Genomic DNA, 20,806 nt, shown 5'->3' with positions numbered 1-20,806 from the left:
GCATTAATGGTATCAAGCAGCTGTGCATTAAATTGGGATTTTTTTTTAGTGTTCAAAGATTTAAATGTGTGCCAATCTGCGATTTGAAGCATGTGATCACATTGTGTTGACTTTGAACATAAACGGACCTTCTACGCGAAGACTTATTTGCTACCCGGTTTATGCCCCTCATAAACCTCATCCCTTGTTCCCTCATCATTAATCTTTTTTAATTGATCTGGGACATTAAAAACTAGTCATAGGAAAAAAAATCTTGAGAGAAACTACTGCAGCTCTGAGGGAAATTAGGAAACCATTTCTGGTCTGTTCAAATTGCCCCATGTTTTGAACCACAGTGTAATTGTTGTGTTCCAAATGCAGCCAATTAAAAATAAAAAGTGAATCTTAAAATGTTTCTCATAATACATCTTATTTATCCCAAATATTAAATAAAGGAAACTTCTGACTATCCAACCCAATAAAAACACACATGGAGTCTGTTTAAAAAAAGCTTATGCCATTTCAGATATATATTTATTGCATGCCCAAAGCACGATATTTTGTGTTGTGTGCAAGCATTCAAGCTCCCCCACAGAGAAACGGACCCTGAGCTCAGATTGATGTGAGCAGGAGGGGGTTCACTGGTCCATGTTTTTGACTCGAAGCACCACAGGCACCGAGGTGCACGGGATCATCCCCAGATCTGTGATGACCAAGTCCACGAAGTCTGGCGGCGTCACGTCGTACACCAGGTTGAGCAGGCCGAGTGAGGGCACCTCCTGCCATTGCTCCAGCTGGGTCTTCCCTTTACGGGTCACAATGAGGTCATCGGGGTCATCTGGAAAGCACGGATGAAGGTCAGCTCACAAATGTTTGGAAGGAACATCATGTAAATGCACAACTGCGGAAACTGAGAAAAAAAGCAGTACTTGAATGGAAAGCACTGACTGTTTTTTTCCATACCTAGTTCATTGGACACAAAGGAATCCGTCTGCACCCTCTCACAGAACTTGTAGGTCTCACAACACACCAGCACAGGCACGTTAAAGGCTTTGGCCACCAGAGCTATCTGTGACGTCCCCACCCGAGACATGACGTAACCGTTAGCCAGCAGCGCGTGAGCACCAAGGAACACCTTCGACACCTTTAGAGGTCCAAGATCAAAGCATTAAGAGTCAGTTGAGTCATTTTTTTGCACAAATACAAAACCCCTGCTAGTCTACTCGGGCTCCAACGTGTGCATGTACCTCTGGAAGAATGTAGGAGACAGCCGAGATAAGGACGTAGGTGCAGCTGATGCCTTTCTGGACAAGGCGCCTCAGGGCCTCCCGGCCCTCCAGACGGGGCCTGCTGTCCACCACGATGACGCGGAACTTCCGGTCCTTCTCAAAGGCCTCGCACAAGATGTGGTTGACCAGCGACGAGCTGATGGAAGTAGAAATGGTGGTTTCGTGTTAGGCAATATTGAATGAACGGCTACAGGTAACTGTGCAGATTTTACGAAACTAAAACCCACAAACACATTTGTGACATTTAAGCAAAAGCTTTTTCTTTGCATGCAAGCCTTAAGCGTTGTACCATCCATAAACTAGGATGACGTCTCCATCGCTGATCTTTTCTATGGAGTACTTGGCAATAGCTTTAGCAGCAAGGATGATATTCTCGTTGATGTAGCGCTCGATACACCTCAGCAGTTTGACCTTTGCCTAGAAAGAAAAGGAGAAATCATGAAGGGGCAAGACACTGAAATTGCATATCAGTAAGTATATTGAAATATATGGACTACACAACACATTAGGTTTATGGTCTCTGGTTGAATTGTGTGAAAAACAAATTGCGGCAGTAACCTCTTCTTCTTTGCATTGACTAGGAATATTAGAGATCTCTTTCTTGATGTATTTGATGGCATTACCCATGCTGGCTGACAGGGGGCGACACTGATTCAAAAAACTGCAAGAAAAATAGAACACATGCAAAAATGTTATGTTAAAAAATATATATATCATTGAGTGGCACACAAGGAGAAACATTCTAATTGTGATTCATAATCAGAAAAACTAAACTAGTTACCTGATATAAGGTTTCAGCTTGTTGACCAAGTCTCTCGACAGCTCCTCATTTGGAGGCGTACTGTAGTCTCTTATTACCTGAAGTGGAAGAGTGTAGGTTGGGGGGGGGGGGGGGGCGCTTTAGTTTGTTTACTGTAAATATCTACCCACGAGAAAAATGATACTTTTCAACTGAACGTGAAGGCTACGAGGAGGTGCCTGCAGTGGCATTTTTCGTAACACAACATCAACAACAACGTTACAAATGGCGCCAAACAAATGGAACTGTGTTCTTGAGTCTTGAAGTGCGTTGTACCTGTTGGAAGGCGTGCAGCAGGGCGACCGAGCGAGCGTTGGATCCTGCCACAATGCCCTGTGAATACTGGAGACCCAGGCGAACAATAGCAGGATGAATCACTGTGGAGGGAATGCTGCAAACAGACAGAAAAACAGTCGATTAACATGTGGGAGATTTCAGATAATCTTAGGTAATAAGAAATAAAGGGCAAAGTGTTGGCACTACACAAACAACTCTACGCACGCTGCCTGCTTACCCGAGCTGCTGTGTTAGAGGGGCTTTGCGACTGTACTGGTGGAGATGAGAAAACAGGCTGACTTTGTAGCCGTAGTCCGACCGGAGTGGGATCTGAAATGAAGAATAGAGCCCGCTGCCATCAGTCTCCCAGTGGTTCAGTGGTCAAAGGCAGAATCGTGACATTAACACAGTCACAGCACAGTGTGGACGTACATCAACAGTTAAAAGTCAATGGACCACAGGGAGATACAAAGTTCCTATAGACGCAAATTCTTGTTTTACTAATCAAAGGAAACCCTCACATGCCATTTTTGTGGAGCTTTTTTTCACTATTAACTTTGGCAACATAGGAAACCTACTTTGTATTTGTATATTGTAGGATTTAAATTGTGAATACGAACAGAGCACTATGGAGTGAACCACAGACCTGGACAGCTCGTTGGAAAAAACACAAATTACAGACACACTCAACCCGTTATCAATCCCTCACACGTAGCACTGACACACAGCCGGTTTCGAGGGACCAAACGTGACTTATCGTCGTCAACAGCACAGTGGTGGAGGAGAACAATAACAGGTTAGCGAACAAAACTAGACGAATGTCAATGGCACACATCTATATGCAAGAAGGTCAGACCTTGACATTTTCAGCCGCATTGCACCCTGGTGTCTGAAAGAAATGTTCGGCATGATCACATGCAGTTATAGCTCTGGGCCACGTGAGGCTGCACACACGGCAATTCAAGACATTCAAGGGTTTTCGGGAACGTTTTCAGCGCGCGCCTTGCTGTAAATACCCTAACATTAAATGAACTGGTAATGAAAAGATGCACGTTTCATGGGAAAAGACCAAACACGGGTTTAACCACTTTTTAAACAAAAGACAGATTGAAATTCAAAGATGTTGGCAAGAAATCCAGAATGAGCAGGATTCAGAAGTTAGTTATTGGTAGAAATATTAATTTACAAAGGTGACGCGTGTATGTGTCTGAGAAATATGCTGCTCGAGCACATTGTATAGAAGTATAATAGTATCAAAACACATTATTTTCAACCGGTGTTTGCTTAAACCGCCGAGACCTAGTAAACTCCACAGAAATGGTTTTTTCTTTTCAATGAGATTGGTAAGAGTTACCGCCTTAATTCCTTTAGTGCCTTCCTCCTTATTTCTCTTTTCAACACATTTATTGTGATGCAAGTTCTGTGCTTGAGGTCGAACACAATGGTTGTTCCTAAACTTTTGTGCCTGGCAGTGTATGCTCCTCAAGTCAAAGCAAGCTGTGCTGAATCACCCAAAGAATGCAGTCGAGATTAAAGGTTCGTAGAGACACATGAAGCAGCTAACCTGTTGTCTTTCCAATTTCTTTGCCAGTTTCTTTAAAACCTCCGGGTCGTCCACTTGGACATGTTCTGGGAGCCTCTTCACCACTGGGAACACATAAGAAAAAAAACAAAAACAAAGTGTGACTACTGACTGCAGTATATACCCCTTTTTGGTGACTGTCACCACTGGCTACCACAGTACCTGGCTGCAGCTCGCTCGGCGGGGCTTTAAGCTTGCCCGTGGGGGCCGGCTGCCCCACGTCTCCCTTCTTGCCCTTGGAGGCCCTCTCGGCCTCTTGCCGAGCTCTCCTCTCAGCTTTCAGGTCAGCTTTACTCTTAGCCGGCTTGTCTGCCGGGGCAGGAGCTTCTGAGGCCGGCACAGGGACCGCCGCGGGAGGAGCGGGCACTGCTGAAGGAGGTCAAAGCGGGGTCAGGTCAGATGCCAGTGTGCCGAATGACACATAAATACGACCACGACAACCATTGGTGCCGTCGCAGCGACACGCACCTTTCGGCGAGGGCTGTGCTGGAGGCTGGGAAGCTGAACCGACGGGCTTCTCTTCTTTCTTCTTCTTCTTCTTGCCTTCATGGGATGCATTTTCGTCGTTTTTCTCTTTGTTTTTCTTCTGCTGCTTCTTCTCTTTCCTCAGCCGCTGCTTCTCCTCTTTGGTCAGCTCTTTGCCTTCAGTCTGTGGAAGCAAACAGAGGGGAGTTGAGCGAAGACGTTGCAATGAAGACACACAAAAAAAGGCTCCCTTACTGTGAGAAACATACTAACCTTTGAGCGTTCAATGTCCTCTGCGTTGCAAAGTCCATCTGCAAAACAACCGATGTTGAATTGTTGCATCAATGTGTCCCAAACTTTGTGCGTTTTTATTAAGGTCTGATGCTGTTAGCGGACTATACAACTCAGCCTTTTAACATGCGAGGTTTCCATCGTCCTGACTAAAACAACCACGGGTCTGTTTATGTGATAGTGACAACTAAAAACGGTTTTAGTTATTCGGTTCGTTTTAAACAACGGTCGGAAAAATGATGCAATAACACCGACAATGCAATGCTAACGTTAGCAGCATTAGCATGGGGGGGGGGCATTCAACTTTGCTACAAGCCAAACCACAGAGGCCACAAACCGCGGGCCTAGGGGCGCGAGACGCTTTCACCGCTGCGCCCGCCGCGAAGTTATCCAAAAAATACCTGTGAACCGCAATGAAGTGCAGCCGTTACACACTCCCGAACTCACCTGTCACTCCACTTTCAGCCATGTTTACGATGCTGCTCGACTTCCTCTGCTGCCGAAAGTACCGCGACGTGGAACCTGCATCGCCCCCTAGTGGCCAAACAGAATGCTGCAGTGGCCCAAACGATTCGAGGCGTTTTATCCGTCAAATGAAATGGTTTAATCATATAAGATTTATTATTTTCTTATTATTTTGTTACACAGAGGTGGTTAGTTGTGTGTTACACCTCAAACAACAGCATCTTTGGTAACAACGTTCAGCTCACTGTAAATGTCTGTTTACAGTTCCTTTTGTTTATTCACAAGATATTGATAGATGATTTAGGTACACTTTAACCTTCACATATAGTTGCTGCAACTTTCTGAACGACACATAACGTTATTCATTCATCAGCGAATCTTGCTGTATGGCGTGAGTTTTATAAGATGGCAAATGAATCATTATGAATTTATATTTCCCTGAAACCATTTGAATCTCATTATTGATTGAAAAAAGACAGGCATTTTGTGATTAAAGTTGCATTTTCCACTCTGTTGGTTCCCCTGGGCTCCCACTGTCTTGTTGGCCTTCCACAATTCATTCATTAACACTAAAAACCCCAAACATTACCAAACACAATTCGTATAATGGGAGTCATGACGTCCGAGCTTCTGAGTCATCTGGTATAGAATTGCATTGTCACACTCTGAACTAAAATGTAATTTGACTTAAGCAATTTTAAAAAAGAAATAAAAAGAATCATGGAAAGAAATTAAAGAGGATAACACTTTTGTTACAGGACAACCAGAATAATTTTTTTTAATGTATAGACTTTTTTCTCAAAATTCCCAAATCACATTTTTATTGCATAAGCTATCCACAATACATCTTTAGACAAGCTATTATTTTATTTTGTTCGATTGCTTATTGGTGACAAAAATTAAGCGAATAACCTGTTCTGAATTGAGCATATAAAAATATTATTATTATTATTAAAGTCTTACTGAGTCTAATTTCTTTTTCAAATTGGTCATGTTTGAATTCTGTTGGAGGTGTTTTGGGTTGAAATGTGTCGTGTATTCTGTATGATTAAGTTTAAGGTAGTGCAAAGAGAAATTATTTCATCAGACTTTGGAGGAAGTTTACACATGTTATACCAGAGCCAACAACCCTCAGAAACAAAAAATCACTCGAAACACATAGCGTTTAAAATGGTACAAAGGAAACCGACTCAATCTGTATTTTACAATCATTAAATCAAACTTCAATTTATTAATTTATTTGCCATACAGGAAACAAACAACATCACGTGACTGAAGAAAACCATCGACCATTGTCAGTAGACTACCGCCTCAAGAGTATGCAGCATGCACCACAACGCCACTGTGTCTTTGATTCCACGCTGACTGAATTCACGGCGCAGTAGCTGGTTGAAGGGGACCAAACCTCACAGAAACACCTGACTTGGTTCCGTTTGACCAGCCACGGCAAGGCGTGTTGCTTCAGCTGCAAGAGGCCGAGCGAGTGTGAGAGCAGGACGGGGTGTGCAGTGAGGATGGAGGAGAGGGTGGAGAGTAGAGGACGCAGAAAAAGAAGGAAAGGAGGGAGGAGAAGGAGGTGAAATAAAAAGTGGAGGTCGGGACGGGCCGTGTCCTCTCCTTGGGGCCTTACCTGGTGAAACACAGAGGGAAAGGGGATATCATAGCTGAGTCTTTATGACACGTCCTGCTTCCTTCCCGAACCAGCCTGCGCGGGGGGGGGGCGAACCTTCAACCTCGGTGATAGCTCCACACGGAGAGGGAACAGTCGCCCTGTTACATGCTCGTGAACCCTGACCCCCCCCCCCCCCCCCCACCTCATCTCATCAGACAATCATACTGCACAAAGATGCACCTTTTATTCACCTGTCATTCCATGTTGAAAATAGACTTTATGTGAAGAAGACAAAAGCAGCATCAGTGTGTTTCTTCTCCCCAGTTCGGTCGGCGGTGAAGACCCCTTGAAACCACACACTTCCTTACATTCCATAAGTGCTGTATTGATATGGGGATATAAGGAAGCATGTCCTCGCAAGGGGCAACAACTGGATTGACGGCTCGCTGGACACAAAGCACCCTTTCATAGAGACAGTTGCGGAGCAGCAGGAACAACCGCCTTAAGAATGGTTAACTGTGACGGAGCGAGCGGGAAGGACGGCGCCGAATCGACACCATCATCAAGTTCCGTTTGATTACTGGTGAAGGCGGGACTTGTTACGCTTATGAGGTTTTTTTGACTGTCATTGTCTAATAGAAGCAAAAACCTAGAGGCAAAAAGTCTGAAACTGAAAGAAATCAGCTGTTTGTCCCTGACAAAGAGTATTAATACTGCTGAGTACCAATCCATGCAGCTATGTAATGGGTCGTGCCAATGTAATGATGTTAAACGCCCTCGATAAATAACTCTGGATGGCGGGGCAGATTCTGACTTTCAAAGGTCACAATCTGTACTATTTCCAAAACATGCCATGCCAAGTCATGTTGAGCCCAACAACTGTGGGGTGAAACAATAAGAAATCCGGGTTAAAATAAATGATATTTCAAAAGCATTGAAGATGTTTTGTACTCACCTGAACTGATTTCGGCTGCGTTTTCTGTGCTGAGCACCTTGAGGCCACATGGGGTTCAACAAGCTTATCCTACACTGTCCTGTGGGGACTCCCTTGATGTGCTAACCACCAACTAGCTCCAGCCCAAATGGCTGTTGGGAAGACTAGCTCATCTTCTCCGATTAGACTGCCATGAGAATTTCCTACTTCTTACGCCTCAGCTTCCCCTCACCTGGCAGAGGTGTCAGGCTCTGCCGCGTTGCATCGGTCGTAAAACTTACAACAGACCTCTGACAACAGGTTTTGACGCCTGGTTTGACTCACGGGGTGCTGCAAATCAAGGAAGCTACAGGACAAAAAAAAAGTCTGCAGCGTGTGAATCGAGTGAAACACAAGCTGTATTGCCCATTTGTGGTCCAATATTTGAAATACAGAAGGGTACCTACAAAAAAATGTTGGTCAAAAAGTATGTTAAGTAAGTTTGTTAAACAGACGGACCTTATTCTGCTGCCTCCTACAACCTTCAAAGCTCATCTCAAACTATCCCTGTGCTCCCTGAGAATCTCCCCCCCCCTCACACACACACACACACACACACACTTCCTCCTGCCCCTCTGCTCCCTTCTCCTCAGCTATCCTGCCACCGACCATCCTCCTCCGCGTCAGGCCCGGCGGATTGTGCCCACGACAGGCCTTGCAGATCGGCCTTTTCTATCCCGCCAAGGAGCGCCCCCCTCCAAAGCGGCCTCCCACCTGTTGGTGTCCTTTAGAAGCCCGGGCCTCTCCTGCGCCTCCTGTCCGGCCCAATCAGGGCCCTGACAGGGGGGAGCCAGCCTGTGAAATCACACCTCTCAGCTGTTCTCACTGGGCTCGAGACACCCTACACCCCTGCCGTTCCTCTGTTCAGACCCCCGCCCGCCACCCTCCCTTCCCCTCCCACCCCGCCTCTATTTTACACCCAATGTCAATGGTTCCTTTTTGGAGAAAAAAAAATGGGAGCAAGAAAGGGATACAGAGAAAGAAGGAAGCAACTGTACAATGGGCGTGTTTTATTGGGGTCGGGGTCCCCTCAGAACAGCAGCTCCAGCAGGCCGCAAGTCACAGCTGAAGCCCAGGCTGGGTTTCCCCCCCCCCCCCCCCCCCCCTGGATGGTATTCACGCTTCCCTCTAGATTCATTATACCATTTACAGAATTGGAGAAAGTGGCACGGTATTTGGTAACGTCTCATCGTTTTTTATTCCAAGACACGTCTCGAGGTGAGGACCTTTGTGAGGTCCAATCAATCCGCCTCAAAGTCAAACAAAAGTGGCGAATTCATGGATGAACTGCAACGTGGACCAAAGAAGCACAGCCACCAGCGCGACTCGGTTATGTGGGTGCTCCTGCGGCCCCATAAAAACAAGCAATAAATCCTCCTGCGGCCACAAGGTGACCACCCTGCGGCCATGACACAGTGGTGAGGGGGGGTGTGTGGGGGGGGGATAAAAAAAAAGATTCTAATGTACCAAACACGCTTTTATCAAGCATCATGAGCCAGGCTAGTTCGACTTGTTCCTGTCAGTCAGCCCGTAGACCCTTATAAGACAGCTCAGAAGCCTCTGTGGGACCACGCAGTCATTACCATTACAGCAGAGGCAGACGGGCCCGGCTCGGGGGGGAGGGGGGAGGGGGGATGTGGGGGGGGGGTTCATTTTCCTCTGCTGCAAGCACAAGCCGCTCCGCTAAGGTCAACACCTGTGTTCTAAAATCAGCGGCGGGGTTGGGTGCGATAGGAACCCGGGCCTCATTCACAGAAAGCTCGGGCTAAGAGAGGGAGGCTTACATTGAAACTCAAAACTCTCGCTATTTTCGAGGCACCCGCCGTCCACAAATAGATACCCCCGGTGCGGCTCCCGTTTTTTTTTTTTTTTTTTTTCTTCCTCCGCCGCAGGATGTTGTCTAAATTTGACAGTTGTTCAATATTTCCCATGGCCCGGAGCCAGGGTGTATCACAAATGCAACATTTCCACTAATGTCAGCTATGCGCCGAGGCCTTGCCAGAAATATCCGGGCGCTCACAGGCCGACAAACGGCCCGGAGACTCTCATCTAATCATCTGCCTCTCTTTCATCATGTGGCGTGCACCACGCACATGATCTCATCTTACTCTGGGATTTTTTTTTTTTTTTTTTTTCATCTGTCAACTCGTGTTCTGTTTAATTTATTTGAGTTCCAATCACCAGTCTGGGGATCATTTATAGGTCTTCTGGATCACATGGAAACCCTCGTAAAATACGCGCTCATGAAATGTTCGCCTGAGATTGGCCGCTTTGGATTTCAATACTTTTAAAGTTCACAGTTCGCTTTTAAAAGAAATTTGAATGCCAAAATGGGAAGAATACCGCACAGGGACTCCGAGGTTGTGCCGCTTGTTATCTACAAATTGGGTCAGGAGGTTATTTTTAACCTGTGTTCACATACCGGGGCCCCCTGTTTGCTAATCACTTTGTTCCCCTCTGTCATACCCATCTACCCCGCTGCTAATGTACCACTGCTTCTGGGGGGGGGTCACAACACACGTTCCTTGGCAGGAGGAAATCATTTCCCCCAGGGACAGCAGGTAAGACTTTGACTGACTAACCTCAGAGTTTCTTCAAATGAGGATTGCATGGATTTCCATTGGTATTAATAAACTGGCAGCTGACTCCAGATCAGGTCTTGCACAGGCACAAGATGAGCCGACCTCGCAGATTAACCCCTGTTCTTTGGAGGAAACTCCCCTCTGGAAGGTGGACATTTGGACCATTTAAATCAACTATTAGACAAGAACTGACTAAATGTTTTGTTTTGTTGAGATGGTTCAGTAAAAGTGGACAACAGGCTTTGAGTTGTGAGAGGAAAGGTTCATGTCCACAAACAAGCCTCCATTTGCAAAGTAGATTTAGCAATGAATACAAAGGGAAATGATGGGAGAGACGACGCGAGCAAAGGGCTGCTGTTCAGAAAGGATCAGAAAGTACGGTAAGGATGTCAGCGCTCCGATGAGAAACCAAATGTAAAAGTGAACCGCTTGATCTCGTGTTGCTGAGTCATGACGCGGTCTGACATTAATGCCACTCTCTGTCCTTCCCTGGGCACAACAGTTGCCAGGGCTGAGGTTGACACAGCTGTTGCAGAGAGCCTGGTCCCGTGTGGTAAAGCACACGCAGCGGAAAGGGCAAAGGTCACCAGCATTTAGGCTAAAAGAGAGAACAGGTGATGGGGAGGTGAAGGCAACTCACTCTGGTGACTCACAGAGGGGGCAGTTTCAGAATGATGCCGTCCGCTCATTAGATTTGAGAAGCAAAAAACAGACTTATCCTGTCCAGTCTGGATGAGGTTGTTTGGTTACAATCTAAACATTTTTTTCAGAGAGATTTCTTGAAATTTAGCCTCCTAATTAGGCTCTGATCTGCTACTGAAGCCCCAAAAGATGTTATGACAGGAGGCACATCCCTAACTTTTCTCACCAGCCAAATAATTAGGATAAAGGGATTCTGTCCCCCCCTTCAGAGACCCTTCGGATGGCCCTGCTGTGTAAGGACAAGGCAGCCTCTTGGTGACCGGGTGAAAGGTGAAATGCGATGTGGTGGATCAGTGCACACCAGAGTAAACATGTAAAAGAGCCATATGTTGTTTTCACATAAATGAGGTAAAGTTGAGAGAACTGTGAGAGAGAGAGAGAGAGGGAGAGAGAGAATGTTAACGTGTGTCATAAGGAATCAGGTTTATTCATATGGCATTCCCAAAAGACTCCAACAGCACAACCGCCTAGATTCATAACATCCCTTAATCATATTTGAATCGAACGTTGTATTTTTAAATGTTGACAACTGGAAGCTGAACGCTCTTCTCAATAATCCAATGTAAAAAGAAGTTTGTCAGTGTTATTCAGATTATTTGTATTTTTATTATTATTATTATTTGTATAATGGTTTCAGTGGAAACAAAGGGAGAACGCTGGCTTGTTCCATAATACCAGGAATACAGACCTATGGATGAGTTTTGTTGTTATAAAACATGTCAATATTCATTCATTTCTTTTCCTCCTGTGTATTGAATCTTTCATTCTGCAGGTTCATCGGACCTGCTGTGCGATGACAGACATCAGACGGACATCAATCTTTTGGAAGAGTATCAACCAAATATGTATGTTTTCTACAATGAGGTAGAGGTGTTTCTTTTCAACAACCTCCCTATGACTCCCTGTTATAGTTCAGTTTAGTTTGAGGATATCCAAGGAAACTATGGGAGAAGCATAAGTAAGGAGTCACCAAACCTACAGTGTACAGAGTAATGGGCATCTCTGTACCGTTTAAAGATGAACTTCAAAACCCACGTTTGAACCACTATTACTCCCACTTACTTTTGGCCACTTTGAGAGAAACATCTATCTCTTAATATTTTTTCTCACCAACACATCTTATAACCTTTCTACAAATCCGGCCTTGTACTACTTTTTACTGCGGCTCCCGCTGAATGAATGAATGAATGAATGTGCAGCAGCCTGCGGACACCCAAGTCCCCGTGGAGGTCGTCGCTCAGCTGCCCGACTTCCACCAAAAGGAGACGACAACTGCGGGAGAAGCAACAGCAGCAGCAGCAGCAGTGACACGGAGATAAAACAAGAGATGAGGTTTATGGCGGGCTGAGAGTGGTTGGAGGGGGGGGGGGGGGGGTCAGCCCCCCAGATGAGGATGTTGGAAGCAAGTGTCATCAGTGATCAACGGTAGTGTCTGTTCGCTTCTCAAACCTGTTCATACTGGTTTTGGAAAATAAATGCTTGGTTTTGGTCTTTTTCAGCTCTCCGACGCCAATAGTCGATCACAGTGGTAAACCTTAAGATTTCTGTCCTGGTTCATTCAGAATTTATATTGGATGGAAAATAATCTGGAGGCTTTTGTTGATAGGAGACCTTCAAGTTGTCAGAATTGTGAATATCTTGTGTACATACAATGGACATTTTTTTTTAACTCTGCATGTTTTCCCCTTAAAGTTGCCATTTGTTTGTCATGAGCTAATTTGCCTTTACCTTTTTCAGTGATACATGGTGACTTAACAGACAATTATTGACGATATTTGACATTATTATTTTGATATACAGCGATTGTAAGGCGTCAAAAAGATAATCAATTTAGATTTTCTAATAAAAAATGTCTTTAAAAAGTGTCCCTTGAATTTTTGTGGCACACTCTTTCAGCTCCAAAAAAGTACGGGAAACTTATTGTATGTAAAATATTGTGTAAATGATTATGTGTGTAAAAGGTAAAATTATATCAAAGACCGTTATTCAAACTGTATTCAAAATGTAGATTGAATCAGTTTGTTCCAAAAAGGTGTATAAATCACAGAGAAGTCCAAAACATGAAAAACTCTACTTTCATCTCTCATAAATCAACTTCTAAGATTTATTTTGTAAACCCTTTTTAAAAAACTAAACAACTGAGCTGTAAAGTCTTGATAACTATAGCCAATAAAATACCCCTGACAAATGTGTGGATCAGAATTCATGAAATGTTGATCACAGGGACATTTTTTCTATCAAGCATTCATAGTTTTATTATTTTACGTAAATTTAGCTGATGTACTTTAAGTAGAATTTTGACCAAAGTGATAGTTTTAGTTGATAAGTTGTGAGTACCTCCAACGCAGTTAAATGAATTGTACCATCAATAACAACACACTTATTACAAAAAGTGTATATATAAGTAATGAGCTTTCTATGCCATATTTAAGCAACATCTCACCCACCCATCGCCTCCTCTCTTCTGCTCCTTCCCCCTGATGGGTGGTAACAGCTGTGGTGTCACCCTCAGTCACGTGACATGGGCAGGTGGAAGAAACCTATGTGGCACATCCATCCCCCCTTTCTTCCCTCCTATTCTCTCTGAATGTCAAACTCTACCCCCCCCCCCCCTCCCCACACACACACACACAACCTCCTCTTTTCAAGGGTGTGGCCATTTTGTATTGCTGGAATTTGCTCCCTGTTTGTAACTCATACTGTACGTCTGATCTCCCACATTGATGACATTCTACAATCAGATATCTCCCTGCTTGAAGCCAGCATGTCGCTTTCTCTTTGTCAGTTGCTACACCAATGGTTCAACCATGATCTACGCTTAACACTTTCTAACACTAGGTTTTGAATTGTGAAAGGTGACTTTGCTGCTTGCATCTCTGAAAATCTGAGAATGTGTCATTTACGATTTTAGGATCTTGCAATAAGGTAATTGTGTTGCGTTTGAAATTCGAAAGGGATATTAAAGAATGTAAAAAAATGAATAATCTAAAATTTCTGAGTCCATCCACTAAGATACTTTAATTTAATTTAAAGGGTGCAACAAGGGGATACGAGATGACAAGGTGAGGCTGTTCGATTTTATATTTTTAAGTTGAATGTTGCATTTTACAGGGATAATGAAAATAAAGAACCACAATCATCATACCATCATATTTTAGTAGATAGTTAATTAATTGGGATTTAAGAACCAAAGGATTTTGGTGGTCATTTTAGCGTATGGAGGCCAATGTGCAAGGCACTTATTCCCGGTCTGTTTCACCACCTGTATTTCACAGTAAATAGTATGTTGATCCAAAGTTTATGATGCCATTTAAGGAAATATAATGTGCGTCATCTAGTTGAGCCACCAGAATAGCTCAATTAAACTAAACATCACAACCACAACATACAGGCACTTTTATTCAAGATCGGGTGAAAAAGAATAACAGTTGACGTCGCCGTCCCATTTATTAGGTGTCTGTTAGCTGTCACCCTCGGGGTAGGAACTTTGTATCGTGGTCTAGTTTCTCGGGGACAATATTATCAAACGGACTGACTGCGATGTGTTCGCCATTCGTTCAAATCACGTTTATTTTATACTACGTAGTTACATAAACGTGAACAAAACAACTTGTGCTTGCAGGCGCAAAGACGAGGCTTATCAAAATATATTGTTTGTATTTGCTACAATAACACCGTTAGTGAACGTTACTTAGCACCCGTCGCGATGGTGTCCTCTTCAAACTGACCGGTATTTTGGACCGAGGTCGTTATCGTTATTTCTGAACTTTTAACAGAAACATATATGTGCTTAAATAGTTAAGTTTATTCAGAAAAATCGCCAACAACAAAAAAGCCTGCACCTCTGCTTAGGTCGTTTTTAGCACATTTTTATGTTACGCGTATGACCACCCGTTATCTCACGTTAGCTTAACGCTATCTCCCGTTAGCTTAACGCTATATCCCGTTAGCTTAAAGCTATCTACACGTCCACAGGCGACCGTGGATGACGCAGTGTAACCTCTACGAGTGATAACTTCTAACGTGAGCGCCTGTCTCTGCTGCAGACGATGCCGGTGACAGCCCCACGCCTCTCCAAGGTGCTGCAGCTCACCCTGGCGGTGATCAAACCCGATGCTGTGGCTCATCCTGTCATGTTACAGGTGAGCTCGCTCACATCGACTATAGTCAATTTGTTTATTTATTTTATAACATTTGAGGAAATTTCCTACCGAGTGTCTTTCTTTACTCAGTTATTTTTTTTAGCTACCTGTCAAATAGAATAGTCCAAGGAAATGGTTGGTTCATTGACATGGTGTAAATCAACCTGTCATCTTGATAGAGTTTTGATCCAAACATATTTAGGTATAGATCAGAGATCATCAGCTACAGTGCAGCAAAACAAGGTAAAGCTACTTTTCCTTTTTCTCTTTCAGGCTCTTCACCAGAGAATACTGGACAACGAGTTTTTAATTGTTAAATGCAAAGATCTTGCGTGGAGGAGACAGGACTCAGAGAGGTTTTATGCTGAACATTCGGGTGCGTGGAGGAACTCATTAGAACAAAAGTGCTGCTCTGGTGATTCCATCCAACCACACGGTTGAGCCAGCAAACACATTAGATGTACTGTGTGCATGGTTTATGTTCAAGATGAAGATACACAAAAGGAATAACATGAGTAAAACCGTACTGTAACACACATTTAAATACTTTATTTTGTTGCTTCACAGGGCGATTCTTCTACCAGAGACTTGTTGAGTTCATGTCAAGGTAAGTAAGCGGTCACGTGGTTTCGCCCACACGTTCCATCTCTTCACTACTCAAAGCAGCGCTCATTCTGTCCCCGCAGCGGTCCGATGCGAGCCTACGTTCTGGCCCGGGTGGACGCCATACGTCACTGGAGGGAACTGATGGGGCCGACTAAAGTGTTCCGAGCCAGATACACCTCGCCCGATAGTATCAGGGCTCAGTTTGGACTCACAGACACCCGGAACACGACTCACGGCTCGGGTAGGGAGTGTTTTTCCAGTATGTCCGTGGATCATACGCGGGACGTCGCTCACTGGTTGCAAGCTTTTTAAAATTGTTTATACGTTTCGTCTCAATTCTCTCCCAGATTCTGTTGAGTCGGCTCAAAGAGAAATCCGGTTCTTCTTCCCGGACTTCTGCGCGCAGGAGTGGATGGAGAAGGAGGAGCCATCGTTTCGATCGGGGCGAATACGTTACGACCCTCAAAAAAAGATTCACACACTTTCAGTGCAAAGCTGACCCCAGAACTGCTGCCACAGGTTCTGATCCCCAAAAGGACCACTCAGGATCTCTGCAATTGTTAATCCACAGAATTACACAAATTACACTTCATAGAGAGATTTATATATATATATATATTACATGCTGTATAAATATGTCTAATGTTTGATGATGCCACAAAGGTGAATGTTAATTATTTATCACCACATTTCCTCAAAGTGCCAACTTGTTCATCCCATGTTTTTGTCAAGTAAAACCCATTTTTCCTTGAACATGACCAAATATACAGCTTGTGAAATCATTTGAAAGAAGGTGCATTCATGTTTTGGTTAGATTTATTGTCATTAGAAAACACAAACATCTAGATAAGAAAATGCAATACTGTATTGTACAAAACGACAAGAGAAAGACGATTTAAAGAAAGAATGATTTACATTGTCGTCAAAAGCTCCTTTCCAGGCCTCACTGTCAATAGTGCAATTCCGGAGCGTGTGAGGTTGTAGCAGAGTAGCAACTACATGATATTTATCAATGTCAAATAACCAAACTATATACTGTATGTAGCTGTATCATTAGCTTAACTTTCATATTTGTTCTCAAAAGCTTCATAAATTAGCAACAAAAAAGGCATTTTAGCTTCAAGCTCATATGAGAAATTGTGCCAAGAAGTGACTCCCTGTCTTCAGTGATTAACTGAATATATTTATTCATTTTTTGACTGATACTTTAAAATGTCATCGTAGTTATTTTCTCTGTACCGGGCACCACTGACGTTTGTCTCACGGAATGAAAGACCCACGCGGCCTCGATGTCCCTTTTGTTTTCAGAGAACGAGCTATATTTCCACTCCGGTGACCTTTGTACAGCTCCTTGTGCTTTCACCGGTTCCCTCGTTTCACAGTAATGTTCCGTTAGTTTCGCTGAACTCGAGCGTTCTGCGCGGCCGCCTGTTTGAGGCTCTCCGAGGGCTTCATGACCTCGTAGGTGGTGAGGGACTTCTTCACCTTCCCGTTCCTGTCCACCCGATGGATGCTCTGAGTCACTGTGATTGTCACTTGCTTGGTCGACATCCGATTGTCCTGCCACTTTGTCTGATGGTGAGAGATGGGACGTCATCAAATACAGTGCTAAGAATGTGGCATGAGAAAGAGCAATTGAGCTTTGAGTTGTTTTTTTCATTATTCTACATCCACTATGTTCTAAGTGTATTCATGTATTTGAGCACAGAAGCGTGTGTCAAAATTGTGACAATGATTTGCTAACTAACATATGATGCAAAGGACTTGGCTCACGTCTCACAGCTGCAGGTCTCTTATAAACTAAGTACTTAACGTATAACAAGAGGAGTCTCACAATCTCTTCAGTGTGTAGAACACTCCTGCGCTGCACCGTGGTGCCGGACGACGGCGACGCCGCCTCTTTGGGCGGAGAAGTGCCCGGAATGGCAGGGGGGGCGGCGGGCTTCACGTCGTTCAGGTTGGCCTCGGACACGGCCGAACAGACCTTCAGGTACGCCTGAGCCGGGAGAGGGAAGCTGTCCTCGAAGAAATCTGGGACTGGAACCACAGGAAAACGTGTCAAAGGGTCTCCGTCTCTCACAGATGAATGGAGCTCGTCGATGTTTGAGATGAAACGATTAAAATATGAATGTACACGTGGAGGGTAGGACACCCAGGCAACATTTTAATCTAATCCTATCAGATAATCCGAGGTGATTGTAGCAGAAGGAAACCTAGTCATGGTTAACAGGAACAGTAATAACACTAATTATATTGACAATATCAGGTGGACTACTTGGGGCGATTATTCACATAATTTGTGAAACTCTTTTTAAAAATTAATTTGGCCAATTCTGGATCTCATTTATCTGCAGAATGGAAGATGAAATATTCTTTCCAATTACATCAAGACACCTCTGCTTGGATTCACTCTCTGCCGCATCGGTCGCCATGGCGACCCGACTCAGCACAGCAGCTTTTGATCACGTCCATTTACTGATTAATTTCCCCTCGGGGCTCAAAGAAAAACACCCCTGAACCACAATTCAGAGCACCCGAGAACAGTGGAATTATAGTCGGATAGATCTCTCTCTAACTGGACCCTAAAAAAACAAATGCTTTACATCTTCACCTTGACTCCGCCCCGCGGGCAGCGTGGCTTCTTGTTTATAATGAGTCGTGCCTCTGAAAGTGTTGTCAATGTCAAAAAGGGAGACGAGCAAAACAGATGTACTTCACTCCGATGCTGTCAGTGTAAAGAGAGGGCCATTCATTGATAACCCAGGCAAATCATTCAAATTATTCAGCTCATAAATGATTATTAACTAGAGAACATAAGAAGATGTGCTCTGTGAGGGAAACCTAATTAAGTGCTCAATCATACAACCCATGTGATTAAACTACTGCCCGTTCCTGAGAGGAACCCAATGAATCCGTCAGCCGTAGTTCCTTCTTCGTACCGGGGCTGATTGTTTTCTCGGCCTCAGAGTTTTCCGAGGGGATGCTGTGGATGGACGACAGGGGGATATCGGTGTCCGTGCTGGTCAGCCACGTCGACTCTGTCTCTTTGGTCCAGCTCTCCAGGTACCGTGGCTCCAGAGCATCGGTCCTGCTGCCCCCACAGCCCATGGCTCCACCTCAGGGCACCTTCACGTCCAGCTGGACGCAAAAAAAGATGGTTAAATGATCAGGAGCTGTGGTATATACTGAGTGAAGTGAAATGTTTGCCCAGTAGACAGAAGTAATATCTATCTAAAAATGGCAAATTCCAAAATGCAGTAAATGTGTAACTTCCTTTCTAAAAATGACTTTGAAATAATGAATGGCAGATAAACCAAATGACAATAACTATTTAATACAAATACTAATATAAACTGTACTTTTTCAATTCTGTACATTTAAGTAGACAATTTATATTACAAGCAACACAAACGTATAATACTTACAGTAAAGATCTTTGGTAATAAACCTATAGCATCCTCTTAGGATCGGCCTCCAGTGACTTCTATCCTTCAAAGAGAAGCCAGACTGGTCCCCGTTGTCCCTCAATCTCGTCTACAGTTCTCCACCAGCACTTGAAGGCACCATCCTGCTTATAAAAGGGTCACCTGTGACACTGCAGACAGGGAGAATGACCATAAAAGTGGTGGCAATTGTTTCCAAGTCAGTTTATTTGACAAGTACGACCCTCTATAATTACAACTTTGTTCTGTCTAATACACAAAGATAGGTGAACCACTCGAGATTAATCACCAACCCCTTTGTGCCATAAATGGCCTTGATGTGTGACCTATTTGCTCTATTGTTCTACACCCTGTCCTCCTGCTGTTTCCACATGGCGTCATAGTTTATTATATCACACGTGCACTACTTAAGGTAAAAAACTACATCTATCTAGAGACCTGTGGTCTATTCTTTTTCAATAGCACTGCATAATCAATACGTCTCGAAAACCAATTACAGACCAACCGGATCGACAGCCCTAACCACAGATCTATGACAGATCAATGACATTTGGGCTTTACGGAGCGGGCTTAAAACGAGTTGCGCTCAAATTAGACGCTAATTAAGTCTGACTGTTATTGATGCGCTGACACCGAGCGCGCGGTGCGCAAACCCGAGGCCTCCGACAAATCACTGCATCAGCGGCTGAAGGCTGCGTGCGTGGAGTCATCGTCCCCCCTCGACGGGCTCAAACGAGGCGATCCACCCGGAACGAGGGCTGAGGCGCAGTTAATGAACACCGCGAGCACGCGCTCCGGCACCGTTACGGCAAAACGCGACGCCAAATGACGACAACGACGACATCAACAACCACGAAGCAGTAATATGCACACGGAAAACACACACACACACACACGCGCATTTCCGAGGCTTTCGGCTGAAAGAATTGAGGAGGGACTCGGGCTTACCGGTGATGGGAGCCGTGCGTTGTGGCTTCGCCCCGCTCGCTCCTCCGGGTTCGTCTGCTGCCAGAAGCGAAGCATATTTATCCAAGAACGAGAGCGCTGCTGACGCGCTGCACCGCAGTGAAAGGAGGGTTTATCCTCATGAGGGTTTATTATCAACTCTTTATTGCTTATTTATTTAAGACTCAAGGTCCAGATAGTACAAAAACCGTATATATAAAAAATAAAATAAAATACAAACACGGTCTCAAGCTGAGTACATACACCTACAAAGGCCTTATGACCAGACAACTGTACCAATGACAGTACATGTATTAAGGAGCTGCTGAAGACCAGCACTGCTTGGGCAAAAATTCACAAGATCATCTGCATACATAATATGATTCATTAAGGCATTACCAATAATGCACCCACCCAGCATTACAGGCTTTCAACTGCTTGGAAAGATCATCAATATATAAATTAAAAAGGACTGGGGACAAAATCCCTCCTTGTCTGGTAACAAGCCATGAGTCATGAGACCAGTAAAACAGATGGCAAGAAGAGGAGCTATACTCTGACTTGCATATTTAAGATGTTCAGCAGTAATATGCTCTAATCCACTTGCTTTGCCATCAGCCAGCTTATTTATAGCTTGGTACACCTCTTGTGCCAT

At 44.3% G+C, this 20,806-nt stretch overlaps 3 protein-coding genes and 1 long non-coding RNA gene across 6 annotated transcripts; 1 reads left to right on the top strand and 3 right to left on the bottom strand.

Annotated features, from left to right (window-relative positions):
• Window positions 1-479: 479 nt before the first annotated feature.
• Window positions 480-5,239, bottom strand: eif2b4 (eukaryotic translation initiation factor 2B, subunit 4 delta). 3 transcript variants are annotated; one of them, XM_037450096.2, is made up of 14 exons: window positions 5,129-5,239; window positions 4,664-4,701; window positions 4,394-4,574; window positions 4,088-4,294; window positions 3,908-3,990; window positions 3,200-3,232; window positions 2,582-2,673; window positions 2,344-2,458; window positions 2,050-2,126; window positions 1,827-1,929; window positions 1,558-1,685; window positions 1,227-1,404; window positions 943-1,123; window positions 480-817 (listed from the first exon to the last, which is right to left on the bottom strand). In XM_037450096.2, exons 1-14 carry the CDS (start codon window positions 5,148-5,150, stop codon window positions 618-620), a joined length of 1,638 nt encoding a protein of 545 aa, XP_037305993.2. In that variant the 5' UTR covers window positions 5,151-5,239; the 3' UTR covers window positions 480-617. The 3 variants fall into 3 exon arrangements, with proteins under 3 accessions (XP_037305993.2, XP_037305994.2, XP_037305995.2); XM_037450097.2 differs by having other exon boundaries at window positions 4,088-4,291; XM_037450098.2 differs by lacking the exon at window positions 3,200-3,232.
• A 1,103-nt stretch (window positions 5,240-6,342) lies between these two features.
• Window positions 6,343-8,248, bottom strand: LOC134107829 (uncharacterized). The gene is made up of 2 exons (XR_009942819.1): window positions 7,714-8,248; window positions 6,343-6,776 (listed from the first exon to the last, which is right to left on the bottom strand). It is a non-coding gene; the product is annotated as an uncharacterized LOC134107829 (long non-coding RNA).
• A 6,255-nt stretch (window positions 8,249-14,503) lies between these two features.
• nme6 (NME/NM23 nucleoside diphosphate kinase 6) lies at window positions 14,504-16,502 on the top strand. Its single transcript, XM_062559698.1, has 5 exons — window positions 14,504-15,157; window positions 15,431-15,533; window positions 15,725-15,764; window positions 15,844-16,004; window positions 16,111-16,502. The coding sequence occupies exons 1-5, from the start codon at window positions 15,065-15,067 to the stop codon at window positions 16,260-16,262; spliced, it is 549 nt and encodes a 182-aa protein (XP_062415682.1). The 5' UTR covers window positions 14,504-15,064; the 3' UTR covers window positions 16,263-16,502.
• Window positions 16,503-16,561: 59 nt separating this feature from the next.
• Window positions 16,562-20,474, bottom strand: baalcb (BAALC binder of MAP3K1 and KLF4 b). Its single transcript, XM_037449931.2, has 5 exons — window positions 20,155-20,474; window positions 19,189-19,358; window positions 18,703-18,901; window positions 17,598-17,800; window positions 16,562-17,335 (listed from the first exon to the last, which is right to left on the bottom strand). Exons 3-5 carry the CDS (start codon window positions 18,869-18,871, stop codon window positions 17,156-17,158), a joined length of 552 nt encoding a protein of 183 aa, XP_037305828.2. The 5' UTR covers window positions 18,872-18,901; window positions 19,189-19,358; window positions 20,155-20,474; the 3' UTR covers window positions 16,562-17,155.
• Between the last annotated feature and the right edge of the window lie 332 nt (window positions 20,475-20,806).

The sequence above is a fragment of the Pungitius pungitius genome, chromosome 20, assembly GCF_949316345.1.
Source record: "Pungitius pungitius chromosome 20, fPunPun2.1, whole genome shotgun sequence".
NCBI lineage: Eukaryota > Metazoa > Chordata > Actinopteri > Perciformes > Gasterosteidae > Pungitius > Pungitius pungitius.
The sequence above is the reverse complement of the archived record's forward strand: the minus strand, read 5'-3'. Positions and strand labels throughout refer to the sequence as shown.